The sequence below is a fragment of the Equus caballus genome, chromosome 3 (genome assembly GCF_041296265.1).
Source record: "Equus caballus isolate H_3958 breed thoroughbred chromosome 3, TB-T2T, whole genome shotgun sequence".
NCBI lineage: Eukaryota > Metazoa > Chordata > Mammalia > Perissodactyla > Equidae > Equus > Equus caballus.
The window spans coordinates 115,368,660-115,390,398 of record NC_091686.1 but is presented as its reverse complement, the minus strand read 5'-3'; the positions used below and the strand labels follow the sequence as shown (position 1 = coordinate 115,390,398).

General features: G+C 40.2%; 1 protein-coding gene and 1 long non-coding RNA gene across 6 annotated transcripts in view; one reads left to right on the top strand and one right to left on the bottom strand.

The window, feature by feature from the left end:
• The window catches only part of BOD1L1 (biorientation of chromosomes in cell division 1 like 1), a 53,907-nt gene extending 34,343 nt beyond the window's left edge, over nt 1-19,564 (bottom strand). For all 4 annotated transcript variants that reach the window (XR_011437207.1, XR_011437206.1, XM_023638344.2 and 1 more), the window contains exons 1-9: nt 19,190-19,564; nt 12,347-12,471; nt 8,172-8,362; nt 7,052-7,666; nt 6,288-6,437; nt 4,037-4,203; nt 2,814-2,925; nt 2,008-2,146; nt 702-774 (exon numbers count right to left, since the gene is read on the bottom strand). Coding sequence is in view for 2 of the 4 variants with exons in the window: in XM_023638344.2 (XP_023494112.2) it covers nt 702-774; nt 2,008-2,146; nt 2,814-2,925; nt 4,037-4,203; nt 6,288-6,437; nt 7,052-7,666; nt 8,172-8,362; nt 12,347-12,471; nt 19,190-19,426 (1,809 nt within the window). In the remaining 2 variants the exon portion in view is untranslated. The remainder of the gene's footprint in view (nt 1-701; nt 775-2,007; nt 2,147-2,813; nt 2,926-4,036; nt 4,204-6,287; nt 6,438-7,051; nt 7,667-8,171; nt 8,363-12,346; nt 12,472-19,189) is intronic.
• A 121-nt stretch (nt 19,565-19,685) lies between these two features.
• The window catches only part of LOC111772957 (uncharacterized), a 30,108-nt gene continuing 28,054 nt past the window's right edge, over nt 19,686-21,739 (top strand). Inside the window, exon 1 of one of the 2 annotated variants that reach the window (XR_002807153.2) lies at nt 19,686-19,943. This is a non-coding gene — a long non-coding RNA (uncharacterized lncRNA). The remainder of the gene's footprint in view (nt 19,944-21,739) is intronic. The other variant, XR_011437208.1, reaches the window with a different exon arrangement.

Here is a 21,739-nt window from a genome sequence, read left to right as displayed (position 1 = left end):
AGCTATGGGATTACAAATGTGGCAGTATAAATAAGGATTTAAACCCAGTGAAAGCAAAAGTTTATCCCAAGAAAATAATTCAAAAAGGGGGAAAAATGTACTAATTGCACATATTTTTACTATTTAAATTGATCAAACGTGGGAAACAATCTAAGTGTTCAACTATAAGGGAATGCTTGAATTACAGTATATCCACGCAGTGTAACACTAGGCAATTGTCAAATATAATAATTAGAAAGCTTACAAAGTAACATGAAACAAGTAAGAGGTAATATTAAAAACATTTTGGAAGATTACATCCACTCTACAAAATTATGTACATATATGGATGAGAAAAGAAAGACAATGAAACAGACGATTTGTTACAGCAAAGCGATTTCAGGTTTTCTCTCTCTTTTCTTTTTCATTATTATTACTGGCAATTTTGTTATTGCCAATATAAGAAATGGGAGGCTAGGGGGTTGGGAAGAGAGGAAAAGTAGAACAGTAGGCATGTTCTAGAGAAAAAGATCACATGAATCAACTTGCCAAAATGAGGAATTCAGGCCATAATAGGATGGGAGTTCCAGAGTGTAAGATAAAGGATTTTTTATTTAACTTGGAAAAGATCGAACTGCATTCCGAGTTTTACTCCAAAGGACTGAATGGCTAAAATCTAACAAAAGAGCATTTAAAATGGGATTTTATTAATTAGGACATACCTCATTTGTTTTAAGGGTTTCTTTGGCATCTTCTTCAGATTGCTGTTTCTTTTTAGAATTCTCTTCAACATTCCTAAGTGGGAGAAAAAGTGAAATATGAACGTTGTTTGAATCTAATATAAGAACTTCTCAGGAAGGTTAAAAAACAAAGCTTAGCTTTCCTTTACTATAAACACTTGATCCATAAACGGAGACTTGTTACATTTCAATTTAAATCCTATTCTGAGTCAACAGAAGAGAACATAATTCCAAACGCGACATGGACTACTCTTGGTGCTAAAGGAAAGTATACTTGAAACAAAACTTCCGGATTTGTTGCTTAAAGATAAATATTTAATGGGCTATAATTACATTTGAAAGTCTTAACATCTTTTGAGTAAACAGGGTAGTCTTATTTATTCAGATCAATAGAAATGAAGTAAAATAAGAAAACTGAGTGCTGATTCCCACTAACTTCTGCAAATTATTGATTTAGCTATCCTGAAGTCTGTGCTAAATGTACATAATTGTATTTTGATGGAACAGCAAAACTGTAGCCCATGGCTCATATAACTTCATAGATACTCTCGGTCTCTTCAGTTTTCTAATTCTTATAGTTAACAATGAGGGGTTAAAAAAGAATTTGGTCCACACCCCTGGTTTAAGGGGAGAAGTGTGGGATACTGGTGAAGAGAATTGCCTGGAAAGACTGGAAAATGGATGCAATCACTGTAAATAAGTGGTTCTGAATGTCCAGAATGGGGATACTTCCTGACTACTTCTAGAGGGTCCATAAACTCTCTGAAACTCGAGGGACAACTATGTGCTTATGTGCGTGCATTTTTCTGGGGAGAAAGTCCAAAGCTTCCATCAGATTATCAAAAAGGTCTGGAAACCCGCCCCCCCACCAAAAGATTAAGATATACTACTTTGAAATAGTATAGATATTAACACAATGAATCACGATACTAAAAATGAAACTCTAAGGTCTTTCATAAACATGCAATAACATACATATTCAAGGTATGCCTCTTTACTGTCATTTTCTTTTCTTTTTCTTTTTTGTTGAGGAAGATTCACCCTGAGCTAACATCCACTGCCAATCTTCCTCTTTTTGTACGTGAGCTGCCATGACAACATGGCCATTGACAGACAAGTGGTGTAGGTCTGTGCCCAGGAACCAAACCCAGGCTGCCAAAGTGGAGTAAGCCAAACCTAACCACTTTGCCACTGGAGGCTGGCCCTTTACCATCATTTTCAATGCCTGTCTTTCAAAAGCATGACCAGAGAATGTTACGATGGGAATGTGGCCAGGTAAAATATGTACCTTGAATCTTTTTTTCTTTTTTTGCTTAAAGCTACTTTTTTCTCTAAAACCTTCCGTTCTTTAAGGACTTCTTTAATTCTGGGGGCTTTAGGTTCCGAACTCTTTGTTGATGATTCTTCTAAGTCCATATTATTTTTGCCTAGAAAGGAAACAACCAATAAACTATATTACAGAACAGAGTTTTATAAACAATGTAATATTTCTTTTTCATTAAGATTTTCTAATCACTATAAAAATGCAAAATAGCTTTAATATCCTTAAGTTGTGCTGGAATAAAAAAATATTCTAGATGAAGAGATCTCATCTTGCTTTATTTCAAATACTTATATATGTGTATGTGTTTGTATATTACATACACAGGATCAGAGGAAGTTCAATTTTGTTTAATGAAATATTCTAGATAAATGTTTGACATTTTAGTTAACATAAAGCATAGATTAATTCCATTAATATCACTGGCAAGGCTTGATTACTCACATGTTAGCAATCCAATTTCCAGTGATAATTCATTCCACAATTACTAGGAAATAAATTACTAACATGTGAGATGTGTAAGCTGGCACCCAATAGAATATTTAATTTAGATACAGCAATATAATAAAAAAAAGTGACTAAACACATCAGATTGAAAAGTAAGGAAATCTTCTACACCTGAAGATAAATAATTTTTTTTAATATAACAGCTTTGCCAAGATGTAACTTGGATCACTTTATTTTGTAATCACAACTCATAAGTAATATGAATATCTAGAAAATAATGGAGTATATAAGATCGTTTAAAAGATTAAAGTTAACATCTCCTATACCTTGAGTCTTAGCTTTTGACGATTTTGTCTTTTCTGCTTTCTGTTTTCGTTTTTCTTCAAGTTTCTCTCTATTAATTTGTCTTCTTAAAAGCCTCTCTTCTTTTTCTTTAGCCTAAAACCACACAATACTCACAATTATCCTGACAGATTATCAGGCAAAAGCACACACTCTCTGAAAAAAAAATATGTTTGCCATTCAAATGTTCTTACAAAGTAATAGGCTCTGCAAAAGCGCATATACACTACGTGATTTGTAAGCTACTAGAATAATAAGAGATAGATGTGAAAATTTTCCATTTCTCTTTCAGAATGCTATTAATTTAAAGAATGGGAAAGGTGTCATTTTGGGATAGAGTGGCATAATAAATTGGTTACTTCAATTAAAAGGATAGCTATGAAAATATTTGTGAGCATCAAGTGCACACAGGTAGGTGTCCATAAGTTTTTGATTATTCTTTTAGAAGGAAGCTGAAAAGCAGATTCAAGTGACAGGCTAGCCCTACAATAAATGTGACTTGCTGGTTACACTCTTAGGACCAACGTTTTGGACATGGGACTTTCTGCTCCCCTATTTTAAAGCCAGGGAGAATCTAGTCATTGTGTGCTACTCCCCCACCCCTTTCCAGCTCAGAACTCCAAGTCTCAAAGTGCCAAAAATCCTAAACATAGGCGTAACTCACGATCAAGTAAACTTTTCAAGAGAGAAGCCACTATTATCATTGGTGTACTTCCTTAAATCATTTTTCTACGTAATAATATTTCCTCATTCCAAGATGTGCAACTTTCCATATTTCAAATGTTTCTGAAATTGCAAGTCATCTGAAAACTGATGTACACATATAATGAGGTAGCAATTTTTTTCCTCTAAAAAGCTATTAAAATTTCAATGACACATCTTATAATTAGAAATATTTTCAAATCCAGGAAATACATGGACTACATTTCCATCTTAATATTATGTTAATGGCTGCATATCCTATCTTTCTATGGCTTGATCCATACTTGACTCAAAGATTTCCATACTGTGAAACACTTAAGTTGTTACCCATTTTTCACTGTTAACCATGATGACATGAACACCACCGTCACACGTTTATGTCTATGCTGCCTAGAGAAAGGACAAAGTTCCTGAAGGCAGAAGCTGTCCGTCACTGTTTCATACGCTCCCCGGTACCTTGCACACAGAATAGTCAGGTTCGTCAACCTTGTCAAATGTGACTTACAATAGACTGACGCCGTTGTTCCACAGTAAGTTCGTCATCAGAATCACTGTAATACTTTGAGTAGAGATATGGCTTGTGAACGTAAGAATGCCGTACGCTTTTTGCTTTTCCTTCACCGGGATCACTGGCCGGAGTTTTCGTTTTGTTCTGCTTGTTCTTCTCTTCATCTGGAAGAAAGTCAATAGAGGAGTACTTCTGTGAATTAGCAATAACATCAACACTATGCTTAATAAACGTCAAGCAGCAAAAGCAGTATCAATATGGTGAGGTATACCTACAGGTTCAACAGGGGAAATACTAGTATGTGACATCTGTAAAGGCTATAATCTGTATCTTGGTTTATTTCTTAATAATTAGCTTCTCACACATAAAGAAGGCAAAGAAAAATTAGACCGTAGAGTTCTATTTCTTGACAAATAGTTGATTCTCATTTGTATGTCAGTGGGCTTGGCACAAATGCTTTACCACTGTTGAATTGAACAAATTCACTTGAAGCTGTACTTTAAAGTAAACTTGAGATTTCTATGACCACCTGTGAGTCTCTCATTTACGGGAGAGGCAAGAATCACTAACTGGCCCTACACCAAGTATACACCAAAGCCTCTCTACCTTAGGAAGGCAGCTATGTTTCCCCATGACACAGCAAGAAGAAGAAAACTTTGTAAGCAAGGTTTTCATTTCCTACCACTTAGTACTCTCAAAATAGCCATTTCTTACTTTTTGGATCCCATACATATAAAATCTAGCCTTGTCCAGGAAAAAACTTGAAAAGACCCCCATAAGCATCTAGAATTAGAATTTCAGTTAGGGGAGAGAAAGTGGAGTGTTCGTGGATGAGCAGCATTCTTCCTGTAGAACAGAGAACTGACCTCACGAGGATAGATATAAAAAGTGGCAAGTGCTGCTGTTACTTTTTTGGGTTGGTAGTTTAGTTTTTTAATGCATACTAAGAAAAGGATGAAAAATATGCTTGTGGTATTAAAAGCTTCTACTTTTTCTCCTCTATGGTTTTCTTTCCAGGTATTCTATCCAAAAGCCACCGGCAAATTTACAAGATGCTACCTACAGGCAATGCAAACAATATTATTTTTAATTTTTTAAAAAAGTGATAAAGAGAATTTAATAATGTGGTAAAGAGCAGTATAAGGCATTGGTTAGAAACCGAGTCTCACATCTGAAATTGACACCGGCACTCTGACATGTGACTAAGGACAAGACAACTCTCCTTAGTGGCTTTGTTTCATCACCTGGACCTACTTCTCAGGGATGTTGTGAGGGTTACAGAAGTTATTACACAGGATAGTGTACGAATTGAGCACAGAGCCTGGAACACAGTAAGTGCTTAATAAGGGTTAGCTGGAAAACAAACTGTATAGTAAAGAGAGGGCTAGTCCTTGCTCTCGGCTTCTGGGAGGGAATCTCTACGCCTTTGGAAGGCTACGTCTGATAGGAGGGTTTTTGTTTGCCTAAGGGTCTTGGGTCAGCCAAGTTGCCTGTGATTTAGAGTCGGGGCTTAGGGTCATGGGGATATCAACTTCACCTTCAGAGGAGCTGGGGACTGAGACCAAATACATGGGCAATCAGCTATGTCTATACGATGGAACTCTAGTACAAATTGGACATCAAGGGTCCAGTGAGCTTTCCTGGTGGGCAATAACCCATATGTGTTGTCAGACATTGACGATGGGAACGTAATGCTGTCCATGACTCCACAAGGAAAGGACAACTGGAAGCTTCATGTTTGGAACTTTCCTGGAATCTAGCTTGTGTGCCTCTTCCCTTGGTTCATTTTCATCTGTGTCCCTTAGTTGTAATAAACTATAACCATGAGTTACCAGCTTTCAGTGAGTTCTCTGAGTCCTTCTAGCTAATTACCAAATCCAAGGGTAAGGCTGGGGACCCCGAACTCTCAATTGGTATCAGAAGTGAAGGCAGTCTTGTGGACTGTGCTCCCCCAAATGCTACCCACACACATCTACACCATCTTCATATACATTATTTCATCTAAATCTTATAATCCAAGGGGATGGAGTTAAGAGACAGAGAACCAAGCCTTGCTGAAGTTTAGTAACTTACCAAGCTTGCCCAGATAGACAACCTCGGAGCTGGGACTCAGATACAAATCTTCCAACTACAAAGTCCCATGCTCTTGCCACTATACCACACTGTCTTTCACGACATAGCCATCTGAATATAGAAATAATGCTCGACGAGAAGCTTCACAGAGGCATTATTAAGTAAAATGCTTTACCATCTGATGTAATCTCTCCTTCTTCCATGCTATCAGACATTACAACTTCTTCCTCGGTGTCTTCTTCAAAAGAAGAAAGGTCACTGGTATGGACAGAGCTAACTGTGATGTCTGTTAGTCCATCCACATCAGAATCTATCAACGAGCAATCTTCAAGAAGAAAATGAAAGAAAGAAGAAAAGAAGATAAATTATTATTTGTTACAAGAACAAACTCAGCACCCAATTCTAAATTACATTTAAAATTTTCTGCTTTAAATATATGTCAAAGAACTTCAATTTAGAAAGAAAAATCTCTCATTATTAGTAACCAATATCAAATAAGGTAGAGCTATTTGCCGAAAACATAAAGGCAAACTAGTATCCTGTAAAAAATAACTAAATGATTAATTTACAATGCAAATGATACAAACAAAAGCAGATTTTAAGCAAGTAACTGAAATATTTACTATCTAATACTTTATTTGAGATTAAGATATACAACTATGAATTAAGTTGTTGAATAATTTATGTAAATAAATTACAAAATTTAAATGTAAGGTTTAGAGTTTCTTTCCTTTTTGTGAATTAGTATATTAACATAGAAAACAAATATACAAATGTTTATTCCTCATTTTTCAGCCAAGGGCAAATGAGGTTTCAGGCTTTTGAAACACAGGTATCAAATTTACTAAAATTTGAAGGAAAATTTGATACCCTTCTCCCCTGCCAATAGATACTTTTTGTTCTTTAAATTGTTGGAGATTTTTGCAAGTTTTTACATACCTTCTTTAGTCCCTTCAATGATTTTAGCTTTATTGCTGTTCTTTTCTGAAGGGAGTTTCGAACACTCTACTTCTTTATCCTTTGGTTGTCTTTCATCTTTTACTTTTTGTGTATCTTCACTCCTTTTTGAGTGATCAAATTTCTTTTCAGTCTTTTCCTTCTTTTCTTTCTTCCTTTCTCCTTTTTCATTGCTGTCTGCTTTCTTCTCACCTTTGTCAGTTGATTTATTTTTTTGGTCACCACTTTCCTGTTGAATATCCTTATTTAGTAGAATTGAACTATTACTCTCTTTTGTGTGATTTTTAATTTCTTCAACTGCACAAGGGAGATCATTAAATTCTTCAGATTTAGGGGATATTTCCATTCCTTCCCCTGCAGAATCAGGTGTAGATTTTTCTTTATCAATCATGTCCTCTGAAGCTCTCTCTTTCTCAGTACTAGTGTCAGTGCTTGGCTGAGATGGGAGTTTTTTGGATACTCTCTCACTGGCCTTGGCACTGGACACTTCTGTCGAAGCCCTGGCAGCACTAGCTTCTTGGTTAAGAGAAGTTATGGTTTCTAAGATTGACATAGCATCATTGGCTACATTAGCACTGGGCCCAGGAGCAGGGACACCTTCAAGGGAAAGACAGATTTTAGAATAAATTCATGCAGAAGGTAAACCCCTCAGATGAATCAATGTTACATGCCACGGCCATCTTTATATGACACATATGCTGTGCAGACCATTTATACGCCTTCAGACTTTCAGGTACCAGTGCTCGTACCTAGCAAATTCTAAATTCTCTACCTCTCTAACATAGTATCTTAGGAAAGGCACCATACAAACATGAGAATACTCTAGTTCCCAGGAAAAGAAAATATTCTCTAATTATTTTAATTGTTTCCTCTCTTAACACACAGCCACATACCTAAAACATTACTCAAATGTCTATTATTTTGCATTATTGTAAAAAAAAGGAATGTTATGCCAGGTGAGGAATTAGGTGGTATTTAAAATAAATATAATTTCAGCAGAGTAGCCAAATAGAGAAATATTTTAAAGAATCAAATACCCCTAACTTGGTACTCAGTTCAAGAAGAAAAGCAATGGAACTGACCAAGAGTAAAAGCAAAGCACCTTGTGTAATGATGGAAGAATCTGGTTTCTCATCATCCGGAGCTGTGCTGCCACTTGCTTCCTCTTTGTGATTTAGTGTGGCCAAAAACTCATGCACAGCTTTCTCCACCTGAGGTCTGAATGTGTGGTTGATCTTAGGATCCACAACCTGAGAAATAATTCGGTCAATACCAGACTCCAACATTCCTGACCTGAAACACAGGATAATTTACAGAAAGGTAAAACAATAATTTCACATTATTTGCATTAATTACTTTTAAGTACAACTGTATCTGTTACATATCTGTTCAACCTTAAATTGCCCAATCCATTCATCTGGATATATAGAAAGAATAGGTAATGGAAAATAAGTTTCACACTATTGTGGCTTTTAGATACACCGCACTGTAAAAAAGTCTATAAACTTTCCCCCACTGTGCCCCTACTGGAAATACTAAAGCAGGAAAACCAAAACCAAAATGAAACACCCTCAGAACTAGACAGAGTCCACTAGCTAGAGCCCAGGATTATAGGAGAAATATATCTTAGCCCACGCTTGCTCATGGCTGAGAGGAATAAGTGATCACTAGAGCTGAGTTCTGGGTATCAAATAAATCTAAGGACTCTGCAAGTTTTTTTTTTAACAGAAAAATGTAAGCCTTTTATAAGTATTTGAGTCTCCAGCAAAACTGAAGAACATACACAAAGTGTAATTTCATCAAACTTACACACAAAAAGAAAGAAAACTTTAGGAAAATAAAAATAAAACAAGACTTCTGGTTTTCTTTTTATTATCTTCCTGCTATAAAAAGTAGATAATTTATTCATTCAACAATTACATTACAAGTGTCTTCTACATAACGGGCACCATGCTGGCCACTGGGCAGCTACAATCAGACCTGGTCCCTGTGTGGGGAGACAGACACAAACAATAGAAACACAGATGACGGGCACCAGTACACACTGGATACTGTAGGAAGAGTAGCATAGGAATTATTAGACGTGTCCAAGGTAACCTGGAAACGCTTCACAAAGAAGACACTTGAGCTAAGTCTTGACTTCCATAGAAGAGAAGGGGAAGAAAGAGAGCTTACAGAAATATACGTGAGACAGAGAAGCAAAGAGGGCAGTAAAGTCAGAAATGTGCAGAAAATCACAAAAGCGTCTGAGAAAAACAAGAGGATGTGCATTTATTTTAAGAAATGCACTTAAACCTTGTTTCTTCCTAAGAATGAACTTGAGGGCTTAAAGTTCCCTAAACAGTGTTGGAAGAGCAGGTGCTGGTCCTTTCCAGCTTCTAGCTTCAGGATCTTTCTGCAGAATGGGAGAAGGGTTTCTCCTTACACTTGGCAAGGCTATTTTTGAGTGAAGCTCTGCCCGGAGTGGAGGACAAACTCAATTTTCATTTCCTGAGGCACCTTGCAGCCTTGTGATACTACAACTCTACTTATGTGGGCCATAGAGAAAAATGAGTCAACAGTGCATAAAGTAGGTAACCTGCTTTTAAAAGTTCTAAGATAAAAAAAAAATACAAATTCTGAAAACATTGTTACATCTTAGAGGTGTCTTTAAAATATAGCAGGTGGAAAAGAAACAAGGACAAACAAACTGAAAATGTTTTGATTTAAAGCACAAGCACAAAGGCATAAAATAAAAAATAAAGGCCATCTACCCCAAATTATGGCTTCAGTCTCTCTGTTTGCCTATATTTTGGCCCCTTGTCTATTTCAGTCCACTTTCACACAGAGGTCAGCTGTGATCTTAAATAAAAATGGAGGCCAGTGCTAATGACCACACTGTCCTCAGAGGGTGCAATCTAGGGAGGTACGGTCACAGGTCCCTCACCAGAGAGAGAAGCCATTGCTCTAGGTTGAAGGGCAAAGCCAAAATGCCAGCAGCTGGCACTGTCCTGGTTAAAGCTACTTCCTTGTCTTCTTTTTAAATCCTGTTCAGTTAAGATCATTATTTCTGAGCTATCTAGCATTTTTAGATTCTGTTGCACAAATGAACATAAATAGAACAAGACTTTTTCCCCCTATTGAGATGGCAAATTAGCTATTAAGTTGAACCATCCAAAACTGCTGACAATAGACTGTTTTTGTACTACAAAAATGGCAATTATAGGTGGTTCAACCTAACAGAGTCAGTTCAGTATTTCTCAAAGTATATGTATGAAAAACTTTGAAATTCCATTTATAAAGGCTAGTCCATCCCTGTACCATCAGACATAACTAAATAGTGTCTTTCTTTAAGGAAGCTTTAAAATGTTATCAGTAACATATAACTTTACTAATGGACTTTAAGTAAGAAAATAGTTTACTTCAAAATAAATAACAGAACTAGAAGAAAATTTACAAATGTCCCAGGAAGAGCAACGACTAAATTATCCACGAGACAGCTGTTTCCCCTGTTCTACGTCGTCTCCAGAGAGTCCTCATCACCCCCAGACAGACTGCTCCGGCATTAATCGCCGACAGTCACAAGAACCCCTCACTGATGTGTACAGCAACCCCTCACCAAACACGATTCTGTGAAAACAATGCCTTATGTAGGTACAACAAGAATTTGAAGTACCTGATTTAACATGCGCAAGATTGAGTTTAGCTCCTTTCAAAGAAGAGAATAAGTGACTGCTTCTTTACTTTGTACATTTTATATATTAAGGAATACATGCAATTCCAGGAAATTTGCCTTCCATTTTTTCTCTCAATATAATGAAGAAAAAGAATGCAAGACCACCCTCCCATACATGCTTTTAAAGCACTGTAATCATTTGTGAAAAGGGAAGCAGCTATGCAAATTGTTGAATGAAAAGCACTCTTTAAGGAGCAGAGCTCTGTGTAAGTGTGCTGGTAGGCCCACTCGGTGATCCTGTCAGTAAGCTTGCCTCCCACACCCCATCCCCTCAACCCCCTACTATTTTGCTTATTGTTCTCCGGAAGGCCTGGAAATGAGAAAACGTCCAGGCCTGTCACCCAACAGACCTCTTCAGTCTCTTCTTCAGGAAAGGCTTTGACTTTCTCCTACAGGTATTATTATGCAGTCCATTAACGGCATCTTTTGATCTCACCTGGACTCTTTACAAGTTCCTCAAACATCCTTTAAAATGTAGACAACAAAGCTATTGTTAAATTTCCCTCTTCTTATTCACAGGGAGACACAGCCTGACCCCCAGGCTCCTGGTTTCCACTATTACCTGTGGTTGAATGGGTCTTTTAGTCAGGGAGTGAAGTTTTACTTGTGGGGCTTCCTGTGGGTCAGACTATCAATGGAGTAGCACACTAAGAAGGCTAGCTCAAGGTTCCCATGAGACAAGAGGGAACTCAGAGCGAGCAGGTATAAAATAGATTTGTTTAACTGTTTAAAAGCCACATTTCATTCTAAAAGATGTGCTTGAATGTAAATATTTGTCAAGGCAGGAAGACTAGGCGCTCTTTAAATAACTCAGTCACTTTTTTGGGGGGGTAACCAGGGAGAGAAAGTCTGAGTCTTCTTGTCTTGGCAAATATTTATGTTCAGGAACAAGATAATATTGTAAATCTCCTTTTCTTGCAATAAATATGATTTTTTTAGGTCCCTCTAAACGTTCTAGCTCTTCTGATTCTCTTTATTTTATGTTCACCCAAAAATGGCTCTGACAGGTCCAAACAGACTTCTTTTCTTCTTCTTTTTGGCTATATCATCACTGAAGCAGAGTTCAAATCACAGTGAAATGCAAAAAAAAAAAAAAAAAGACAAGGGCGGGGGGCTGTATTAGAGGACAGAAGACAAACTCAAATCAGGGTAAAATATTTTAATTTCAGTAATCTTTAATGTCTTTATTTGTAAAATAGGAATAATAAAGCCTTCTTTTTTAGGGCTAAGAAAACAGTTACGAATGTAACTGTATGGGTTATTCTGGTATTTACCATCTATTAATATTTTATCTAGGGTTTTCTTTTTAAAGTCACATTGTCATTTCCTTCCTTCAATATTTCCAAAAGTCTACAGGAGAAATCAAATTGATAAAATTTACGAGGGAAATGTGACGTGATTAGAAGCTACTCTAAAATTACACTGCATCCTAACGTGAAGTAGCCATACCAAACTTGACAAAATTATCACCAGGTGAATGAATGTCTGCATAACATCTCTGCTTTCAGGAAAAGCTGTGACATCTTCAAGCCCACCTCGGAACCCTGTAACCTGAGACTTACTTGAGCACTTGCTGTCTAATGTTGTTTCTCAGCTGGTTCTTATTGAGGTGTGGACTCCACGTATGGGTTGCTAAGTGGTTTGCAACAAAGTTGTCAACACGTTGTCTCAAATTCTGATAGGCAGGCTAGAAAGAAAAAGAAAGATATAAATGCGAAAAATCTTCAATGTTACATAGTATCGATATTGATAGTCTCTGGAATTTGAGTATTTTTAATAGTGTTAATACTTCTTACATTACAGTATCAATGTGGCAACAATGTTTCACAGTTTATGACAATCCTGCTTCTCAATAATTTAGAGTCATTCAAACATTGCTTATTTTGTCTAAGACAGGATGTTTGGAGAATATGAGGAATACAAAGAGGAGAGATACACCTCTCCTTTGTAGACAAGTGACTAAAACAGTAAGACACCAATAAATGTTAGTATTAGATGATTTGGAGCAAGGAGAGGGAAAGGAGCAGAGGAAGTAACCATCACTGAGGATGTGGCATTTGAGTTGGACCTTCAAGATTTCATAATGCAGCTGGGAATCGGAAAGGCAGGCCTTGTAGGTATAGCCAACAATATAAGCAAAGAGCAAGTGGATGAGAAAACGTGGGGTGAGGAGTATTTTGGAGGCCCCAAATTGTTAAGTTCAATTTGGTTGGAGAAGAGAATACAAAAAAGCAGAGAAATGAGGTTAGAGATACAGCTTGGAGCCAGGGTCTGGAAAGGTCTGGGTACCTGTATAAGAAGTCTGGAATTACGGGGTAGAGAATGGGAACCCACCGCACATATGAGCAGAGTGATATGTGATAGCTGAGCTTTCTGATGACTAATCTTCCTATAGTGAAAAAGTAAAGAGACACAAAACATATTTAGGAAAGTATGCAGAAACTAGCGTGATGAAGCTCTGTCTCGGGTGGCAGAAATGGGCTGAAAGGCATGGATTTAAGAGAAATTATGAAGGGACAACCACTGGAATACAGCATTAAGTTTGATGTAAGGCAGTGGTTCTCAACTGGGAACATTTTGCCCAACCCAGGGGACATTTGGCACAGTTGGAGACATTTTGGGTTGTCACAACTGAAAGGAGTTGCTACTGGCATCTAGTGGGTGGAGGGCAGGGATGCTGCTGAAAATCCTACAATGCACAGGGCAGCCCCCAACAACAAAGAACTATCCAACCCCAAATGTCAACTGTGCTAAAGCTGAGAACCCCTGAGGTAAGGGAAGAGCAGAGACGACACGTACGTTCATCTCTACTTAAAAGGACACTGCCTAGAAGGAATGTTTGACCACTCAATCAGGACTGCACACTCCTTTCCTAGAGGTTGCCCCCCACCATTCACGTTCTTTGTATCTTTCTTTTACGTGGTTTTTAACACAGATGAGTTGAGTGTCCCTGGATGATTTTAAGCAAAACTGTACAGCCTCATCTTCTGCCATTTGCTCCCTTTACCCTTCAAAGTTTATACTCCAGCGATAAGTTCTCATGCCTTCATCTTCTGCGCCTACCATTCCCTCTACTTGTCCATTTGGCAAACTTCTCATTTCAGAGCTCATTCTCATCTGTGACGTCATCCTGACACCACAGGTAGGCTTATGTGGCCCTTCTCACACGTGCCTCCCATCTTCTACACATACTATCATTCGAGCAATTCTTAGATTGTCTTGCATTTTGGGGAGGAAGGAATATTTATCTTCCCACTGAAGCGTAAACCTGCTCCTCTCACTCCCTTAATCTTTCTTTTCACAAAGCTTATCACACTGCTTGGCATATAAGCAATTAAAAAGCAGTTGTTAGACGAGATGACTGGATAATTATCTTCAGCACAGCCTCTTCATCTCTTCTAATGTCCAGCCTTTGCTGATTCCTATTTTCTACTCTGTAAGAACCAGTCTCATGATTTCTCATGTTCCTCTCCATTTATCCAAAATCAATGTGAACAAAAACTAAGTCTTTCTCCCCAAAGATTCTAAAACATAACCCTTCTTTCCAGTATTCCCAAATCTCAGAAACATCAGGCTCCAACATTACAATGCATTTATCACTCTAGTCTCCCCATAACAAACTCCAATTTGAACCACAACACGTGATTTTCCTTGTTTCCAAGTTCTCCTTTCAGTAAAAAACCTAAAGACTAGAGAAATATTTTGGATTCCATTATTCTTCTGGGAATAGCTATCTATATATCTTTTTCCTTTTCCAGTGATCTGGTCAAAAACCTTGGACTCATCCTTGACTCTCCCTTTCTCTTCCACCCCATATCCAAACCATTAGCAAATTCTGTCAGCACTAGCATCAAAATACATGCAGAATCCGACCACTTCCCAGCACCTTTACTGCTACTGCTCAGGTCCAAGGCATTCTCCTCTCTCGTTTAGATTCAGTAAAGGATCTCCATGATCCTACCCTTGCCCACTTGAAGTCTACTTTCCATAGAACAGCTAGTGTAACTCTTTTAAAATTAGGGTAATCATATAATTTTATTGTCTATATCAGATCATGACTGACTATGAAGGGGACACTATTAATAATTACACATGGTCAACCCATCTAACATGGAAGCCAGATCATGTCCTTCTTATGCTCAACACCTGCCAATGGCTTCTCAGCTCAAGTATAAGACAAACTCTTACAATGGTTTCCAAAGCCTGCAAGATTTGTGAAGGTAGAGAAGGAGGGGCACTCCTACCTCAGCGTCTATCACCTTCTCCCTTAGCTGGCTCTGCCTTAGGCCTTCTGCACTTGCTGTAGTCTCTACTTGGAATGCTCAGCCCCAGAGAGCTGCCCGGCTCCTGCAGTTCCTTCAGTGATGACTCAAATATCACCTTATAGAAATCTTTCCTGAACAACTTACTCAAAACAAGTCAGCAATCCTTTCCACCCTCATCCTGCTTTATTTCTTCCATAGGTTGTAGCACACATGATTTATTGTCTCTTTTTCTCTGCTGGGATGGAAGCTCCATAACAGCAGGGACTTTCTGTTCACTGCTGTATCCCTGGCACCTAAAACAGTGCCTGGTACATAATATATTATTTGTTGGGTGAATACATTTATATACTTCTGTCTTTGATAGTCCTTTTGAATCTAAAATGAAAAAAAGGGACAATAATCACAGTGACCAGGAGCCATTTTTAACTGAGAAAGTATTCAAAAGTTGGCCTTTATTACCTGGGGATAGAGGTGCCATATTTACTTGGAAGGTGAGTTCCCTGCCTGGGACAGAATGGTGGGCCTCTCTTGATCTTCTCTCCTCACACTCTCCAGTTGCTAATCATTGCCAAGGGGTCAGAATGGCTTTGTAACCTCTTGGTTTGCTCCAGGAATCTGGGAACTGGTAGCGTATATTAGAGGAGCCTCGGCATTAGGGGGATCTTGGGGCTGCCCAAGGTTCCAACTCTCCGGGTAGGAAGGCTGATTTGGTCTGCTATCATCGGATCTCTCTTGGTTGGTTAAGGACCATCAATGACCCCAGAACAGTTTGGGGGGGGGGGGGGGGGGATGGTTCTACGCTCTTCTGGAATGGCAGCAGACTTTGGTGCTTCTCATCTTGCTTTAAACACATTAGGTTGGATGACAGTTTTGTTCTTGGAAACCACCTGATAGGTATTAAATGTCTTTTTTTTCTAAAGACAAGCCCTGAGCTAACATCTGGGCCCATCTTCCTCTATTTTTATGTTGGACATCTACCACAGCATGGCTTGATAAGCGGTGCGTAGGTCTGCACCCAGGATCCGAACTGGCGAACCCCGGGCTGCTGAAATGGAATGTGTGAACTTAACCGCCGTGCCACCAGGCCGAGCCCAAAATGTCTTGATTCTTAAATATGCACGTGACTGACATACAACCCTGTATACTATATCCTACAGGTCAGAGTTTGACATAAAGGAGATCAGTCTTCAGGGTTCAACTATCAAAAGCACCATACCATGAGGTCTAAATTGTAAGGTGTTCTTATGAGTTGAGACCCAAGGATTGCATTAAAGTGACACTCCTTTGCATGAATAAGGAATCTTATTTCTACTCTGGCCCACTCAGTGCATTGACAGGAACGTTAAGCTCACATGAAAGAAAACTTTAGCTTTTGTACGTTTCTTGAGACTCTCAAACTTACTCTTTTTTTAGATAAGAAAAAGAAGTATATAACACTACTCAATAAGAACAAATATTTTAAATTAAATTAAAATCTACATAGGGCCAGCCCCGTGGCCGAGTGGTTAAGTTCGCGCTCCACTTCAGTGGCCCAGGGTTTCACTGGTTCAGATCCTGGGCGTGGACATGGCACTGCTCATCAGGCCATGCTGAGGCGGTGTCCCACGTAGCACAACCAGAAGGACACACAACTGGAATATACAACTATGTGCTGGGGGCTTTGGGGAGAAGAAGAAGGGAAAAGAAGAAGATCGGCAACAGATGTTAGCTCAGGTGTCAATCTTTAAAAGAAAAAAAGAAAGCTTTAAAATAAAAGAAAATGAAATCTACATAACTGCTAGCTAAGAAGAGGAAGAAAAGCAGAAGGAGAAAGGAGACAGTCATGAGTGAAAGAAGCAATAAAATCAGAAACGACAGGTGCAGAGGTACAAAGACACTCATGTGAGCCTGTGAGCGAGAGACGACACTAGTGAGGAAAGCATACCAAGACACCCCCTTCTGCTGGGGTATCCTTTCAGTTCTACTCTTCTCTAGCCTAGACATTTAAACAAGGAACCTTTATTCTGTGGTCCCTAACTCCCAGAAACTATAAGGTTGAGTCACATGAAATTGCCTATAGTTGACCATTTTTTAATTATAAAAACAGCATTTTAATATGTATATGTGCAATTTTTTTGGGAGAAGGTCCTAGCATTCATTAGACTCTCAAAGCCATTGTGGTTCCCTCCTTCCCTGCAAGAAAGATTTAAAGGTTCCACTTTGAGAGTATCTGGCAGGGATATTATTGACACAGAGTAACATTTAGTGAGGATGAAGATGAAGAAAAAGTTAAGCCTTTGGGGCTGGCCCCATGGCCGAGTGGTTAAGTTCACGTGCTCCGCTGCAGGCGGCCCAATATTTCGTTGGTTCAAATCCTGGGCGCGGACATGGCACTGCTCATCAAACCACGCTGAGGCAGCGTCCCACATGCCACAACTAGAAAGACCCACAACGAAGAATATACAACTATGTACCGGGGGGGCGGGGGCTTTGGGGAGAAAAAGGAAAAAAATAAAATCTTTTAAAAAAAAGTTATGCCTTAGAAATTGCAGCTTCCCCATCAGTACATGTAAATTTTCAATTTACATATACAGTGATAACACAGATTTGTAGGTTTCTGAGAACAGCAAAGTAAAATCTCTACTTGCTGGATACAAATAACCAGCTTAATTTGAATAATATTTACCTGGTCATGTCTACTCTAATCTTCTCCCATAAAAAGAAAGGGGGGGGGGCAAGGAGGGAGGGAGAGAATAAGAATTATTTTCCTAAAACAAAGTGAGATGAATTCTCCATGGTGCAAAAACTCCAATGCTCTGAAAAAACACATTGTACTTCTGGTCTACATGGTGGGCCAGAGTCCTTAAAAGAGAAGATGTCTCCAGATTGTCAGGAGGGCTTCCCCAGAGGAAACAGCAGAGTTACGTGTAGTTCACCTCAAAGCCTGGTGGACACTCAGTCACAGAGAAGAATCGGTGTATGCTGCAAACACCCCTTTCCCAAAGAAACAAGGCTCCTCAGAACAGCTGAACCTGCTATGAGGAAATCCTCAACCCACCAAAACTCCACCCAATGGATCCAACCAGATCCAAACCAAAAACTCCCCAACTTTCCAATTGTTTCCACCTGAAGCTTCCTGCTTCACTTGCTTCCGGAATTCCAGACCCTACTGGTTTTCCATCCATCTCACTGATTGCTCCCTCCGGATGTCCTCTGCTCATTCTTTGCCAAACCAGCTAAGTTTACTTGTTCCTGCTAACACCCCTCTCACTCTGACATTTGTTTCAAAGTCCCTTCCCCTTCCTAGCCCCTAACTCCTTTTGTACAGGGAACCACTTCACTGACCTTTCCCCACTCTCCCTTAATCTCTCCAACTCATTCTTCTTCCATTTCACTTCCTGTCCTTCTTCCACTTCAATATCTGCTGTCACCTCTCCTCCATCCTTTCCCCCATTGAATGGCTCAGTTCTCTCGACTCCTCACCCCCCGACCCACCTTTCCCTCCCTTCTCCCTTTCAAGGAGTGACTTAGCCTAAATTACCTAAATCAGGCAGTTATTGGTAGAAACAAAAGTCCCAAACTCCCCAACCCACCTTTCCACTGTCCAGCTCTGCCTCCTTACCTTTGCACCCCCCACAATGTCCAGCAATGCACACTGCAAATTCGATTCAATTATCACTTAAAAATTCCTCCAAAGAACAAAGACATGACCCTTACCGCCCAGAAATCTTCAAGAGAGGAGGCAAAAACAACTTGGATACAAAGTAAACCCGGGAAAAAAAATGAATCAGAGATTAAAGCACCGTTAGCGTTACTGTTTCCAAACGAGTCTCCGTGGGAACAACGACTTAGTCTTGCTCACCGGTTTAGCCCCAGCGCCTAGGCAGCGTAGTAGGTGCTCTACACCAGCCGGTTAAACGAACGAGCGTAAGGGCGAATGAATGAACGCACCGTGCCGGGCACCGTGCCTGGCACACAGCAGCAGCTCAAGCAGGAAGCGGCTGCACAGAGAACTCGGGGAGAGGCGCGGCCAGGAGGGGCCCCGGCTGGGGAAGTCGAGGCGCGGCCGGCCCACCGACCGACACGGGAGACTGCCCGAGAAGGCGGCTCTCGGGGTCCTCCCCTGCCCCCGCACACCCGCAGCCCCCGCGCGCCCCGAACCTTGGTGTCCACGTCCGCCAGGCAGTCCCTGCGGAACTGGTCGAAGAGGCCCTGGCTCTTGAGGTGGTTCACGATCATAGCCACGAGCTGCGGGTCCCCGGCGCCGGCCCCCGCGCCGCCTGCCCCGCCCGCGCCGGGACCAGCCCCGGGGCCCGGAGGTGGCGGCGGCGGCTGCGGCTGTGGCGGGGGAGGCGGCGGCGCCGGAGGCGGCGGCTGCGGCTGCGGGTTGGTGGCCATGGCGGCCTGGGCCGGGGAGGGCGCGGGCCCGGGCGGGCGGGCGCTCCCGGGAGGCGGCGGCTGCACAGGTCCCGCCGCCTGAGGGAAGCCAACGGGATGTTGTTACGGAACCAGCAGACCCAGAGCCACCCCGGAAGTGAAAGGGAACCGGGGGAAGGGAGGAAAAGGAGGTGACAATGGCAACGGAGGTCTGGCGACGGGAGCCGCGAGGGGTCATTTCCGGCCGCCGCCGGGCGCGGGCTCCCTCGCGTGGCCAGGCTGCTCGGAAGCGGCGGCGAGCAGGCGGAGCGGGCCGCGGGCACCGGGTTTGGGCCAGGGGCCAGGGTCTGGAGTCCAGGGTGGTTGGGCGTCCGACGAGCGCGACTCCCCTGACCCGAGGGCCGACTGGGCGCCTGGTCGGACCAGGCCCGGGTGGGGGAGCGAGGCTCTGGCCGGGTTCCATCCACGGTGGCATTTAGGCTTGACGCTCTCTCCTTTCACGGAGCAGTCGAGATCCCTAGACTGTACAATGCGAACGGTGCGTGGAACTGCTGATTCTAAACTCTCCCAACCCTCTTCGTTCTCAGCCTGCAATCCTGCCCAGATTTCCCCCAAGCCGGTAGCTCCAGGAGTCTCCTGCATCTCTTCTCCCAACCCCATTCTATTTTTCTTTGAGCATTCCTTTTTACTCTCCGAGCGTGGCTGCGGACTAGAACCCGATCCCTCCAGCACCTTCTTCCTGCCAGCGAAGACAAACCCACAGGCTTTTAGTTTTAAGTGTTTTTCTGATGATAATAACAGTGCACACATTTAGCACACAGTATGTGCCAGGCGTGGCGTTAAGAGCTTTTACATGCATTAACTCAATCAATCTTTGGAACCACACTATGCTAGGTCCTACTACCATCCGCAATTTGCAAAGCAGGAAACAGACCCAGAGAGATTAAGGAGATTGCTGAAGGTTACATAGCAAATCGCCTGATTCTGGACTCTTATCTTTAAAATATTATTAGTGCACTGTCAAAGCAAAATAAATAATTGCAAATTTTCATAATTATTCAACAGAATGTAAAACATTGGAAAAACGCATCTTTCGGTGAAATGGATATTATTGCTTTTTAAAATTAATATGTCTGTGGATGAATATGTCTTATTACTAGAAGAAGAAGGGTTAAGCATCAATTCTATTCCTATTTCTAGTTTTTGCAACTGTATGCCCTGAGAAACCATGTTCATATGAAGTGCTGTACTTGGGAACAGAGTTTTATTGTAGTAATGTCCCTGAATTTTTGATCTCAAAAAATTAGATTTGATGATCTCTAAGCTGACTATTCAATTAAGCCCTCCTCCAGTTTCGTGGAAAGCAAAGAATTGAAAACCACCTGACTTGTCAAAGGGTTTGTCTACCTGGTTCTTATATTTTCATTTTCTGGGAAATATACCAAACAGGCATTATGGAGACATCAAGTGACTATGAATAAAACCTGTTTTTTTTTTTTTAAATGAGATCTATCTTGTTTAACCTGTCATACTCAAATTTGGTAAAAATCTAAACATTGTTCATTTTGATAAATGGTTGGATAAAATGCATTTTTGTTGTTAGTAGGTAGTTCAGTTTTGTTTTTGTCAAAACTTTGCAGCTAATGGTACAGCTCATTTAGGTTAAAATTGTTTGACAAGTATGGAAAATGTTTGTCATATAACCTAATTAACAGAGTCCGTTTTCATCATCAAACTAGCCAAATGGGATTTACTTTCCATATGAAACAGTTTGACTTCATTGTTTCAATTCAAATAAAGAGTCATGCATTTTGAGGAGTATAATGAAGACTGCAGAGAGAGAGAGACATGGAATGAATCTTAAAAGATTTATTACTAAGTGCAATCAAGATTAAAATGGTGTAAGATATAATTGTTTTATCCATTTTCAAAATAAGCTATGAAAACAAGATGAGATTATGACATGTTTCTGTTTACCTGATTACTGACAATGCAATACAATATGTTGCTAAATGTATAAGTTATTTATTAAGTGTGTAGCATGATGAAAGGCATAGTATTTCTTTGGTGTATACAGATGTATCAAATTTATTTTGCTTTTGGGGAATAAATAAATAGGAATCATCCATAAAAATTCAACAAAACTCCACGGATTTAATTAAGCATAATGCTCAAACTTAAAAAAAAATAGTGAAACAATAAAGTATTTGTTGCTAAAAATGAATTGGTTCAGTGACTAGAAAATAATTTTGTTTTGTGGACAGCATATAGAAAATCCTGAATATTTTCTAAAATAAAGTGAGAATTGCTTATAACTTAAATAGAGCATTCACA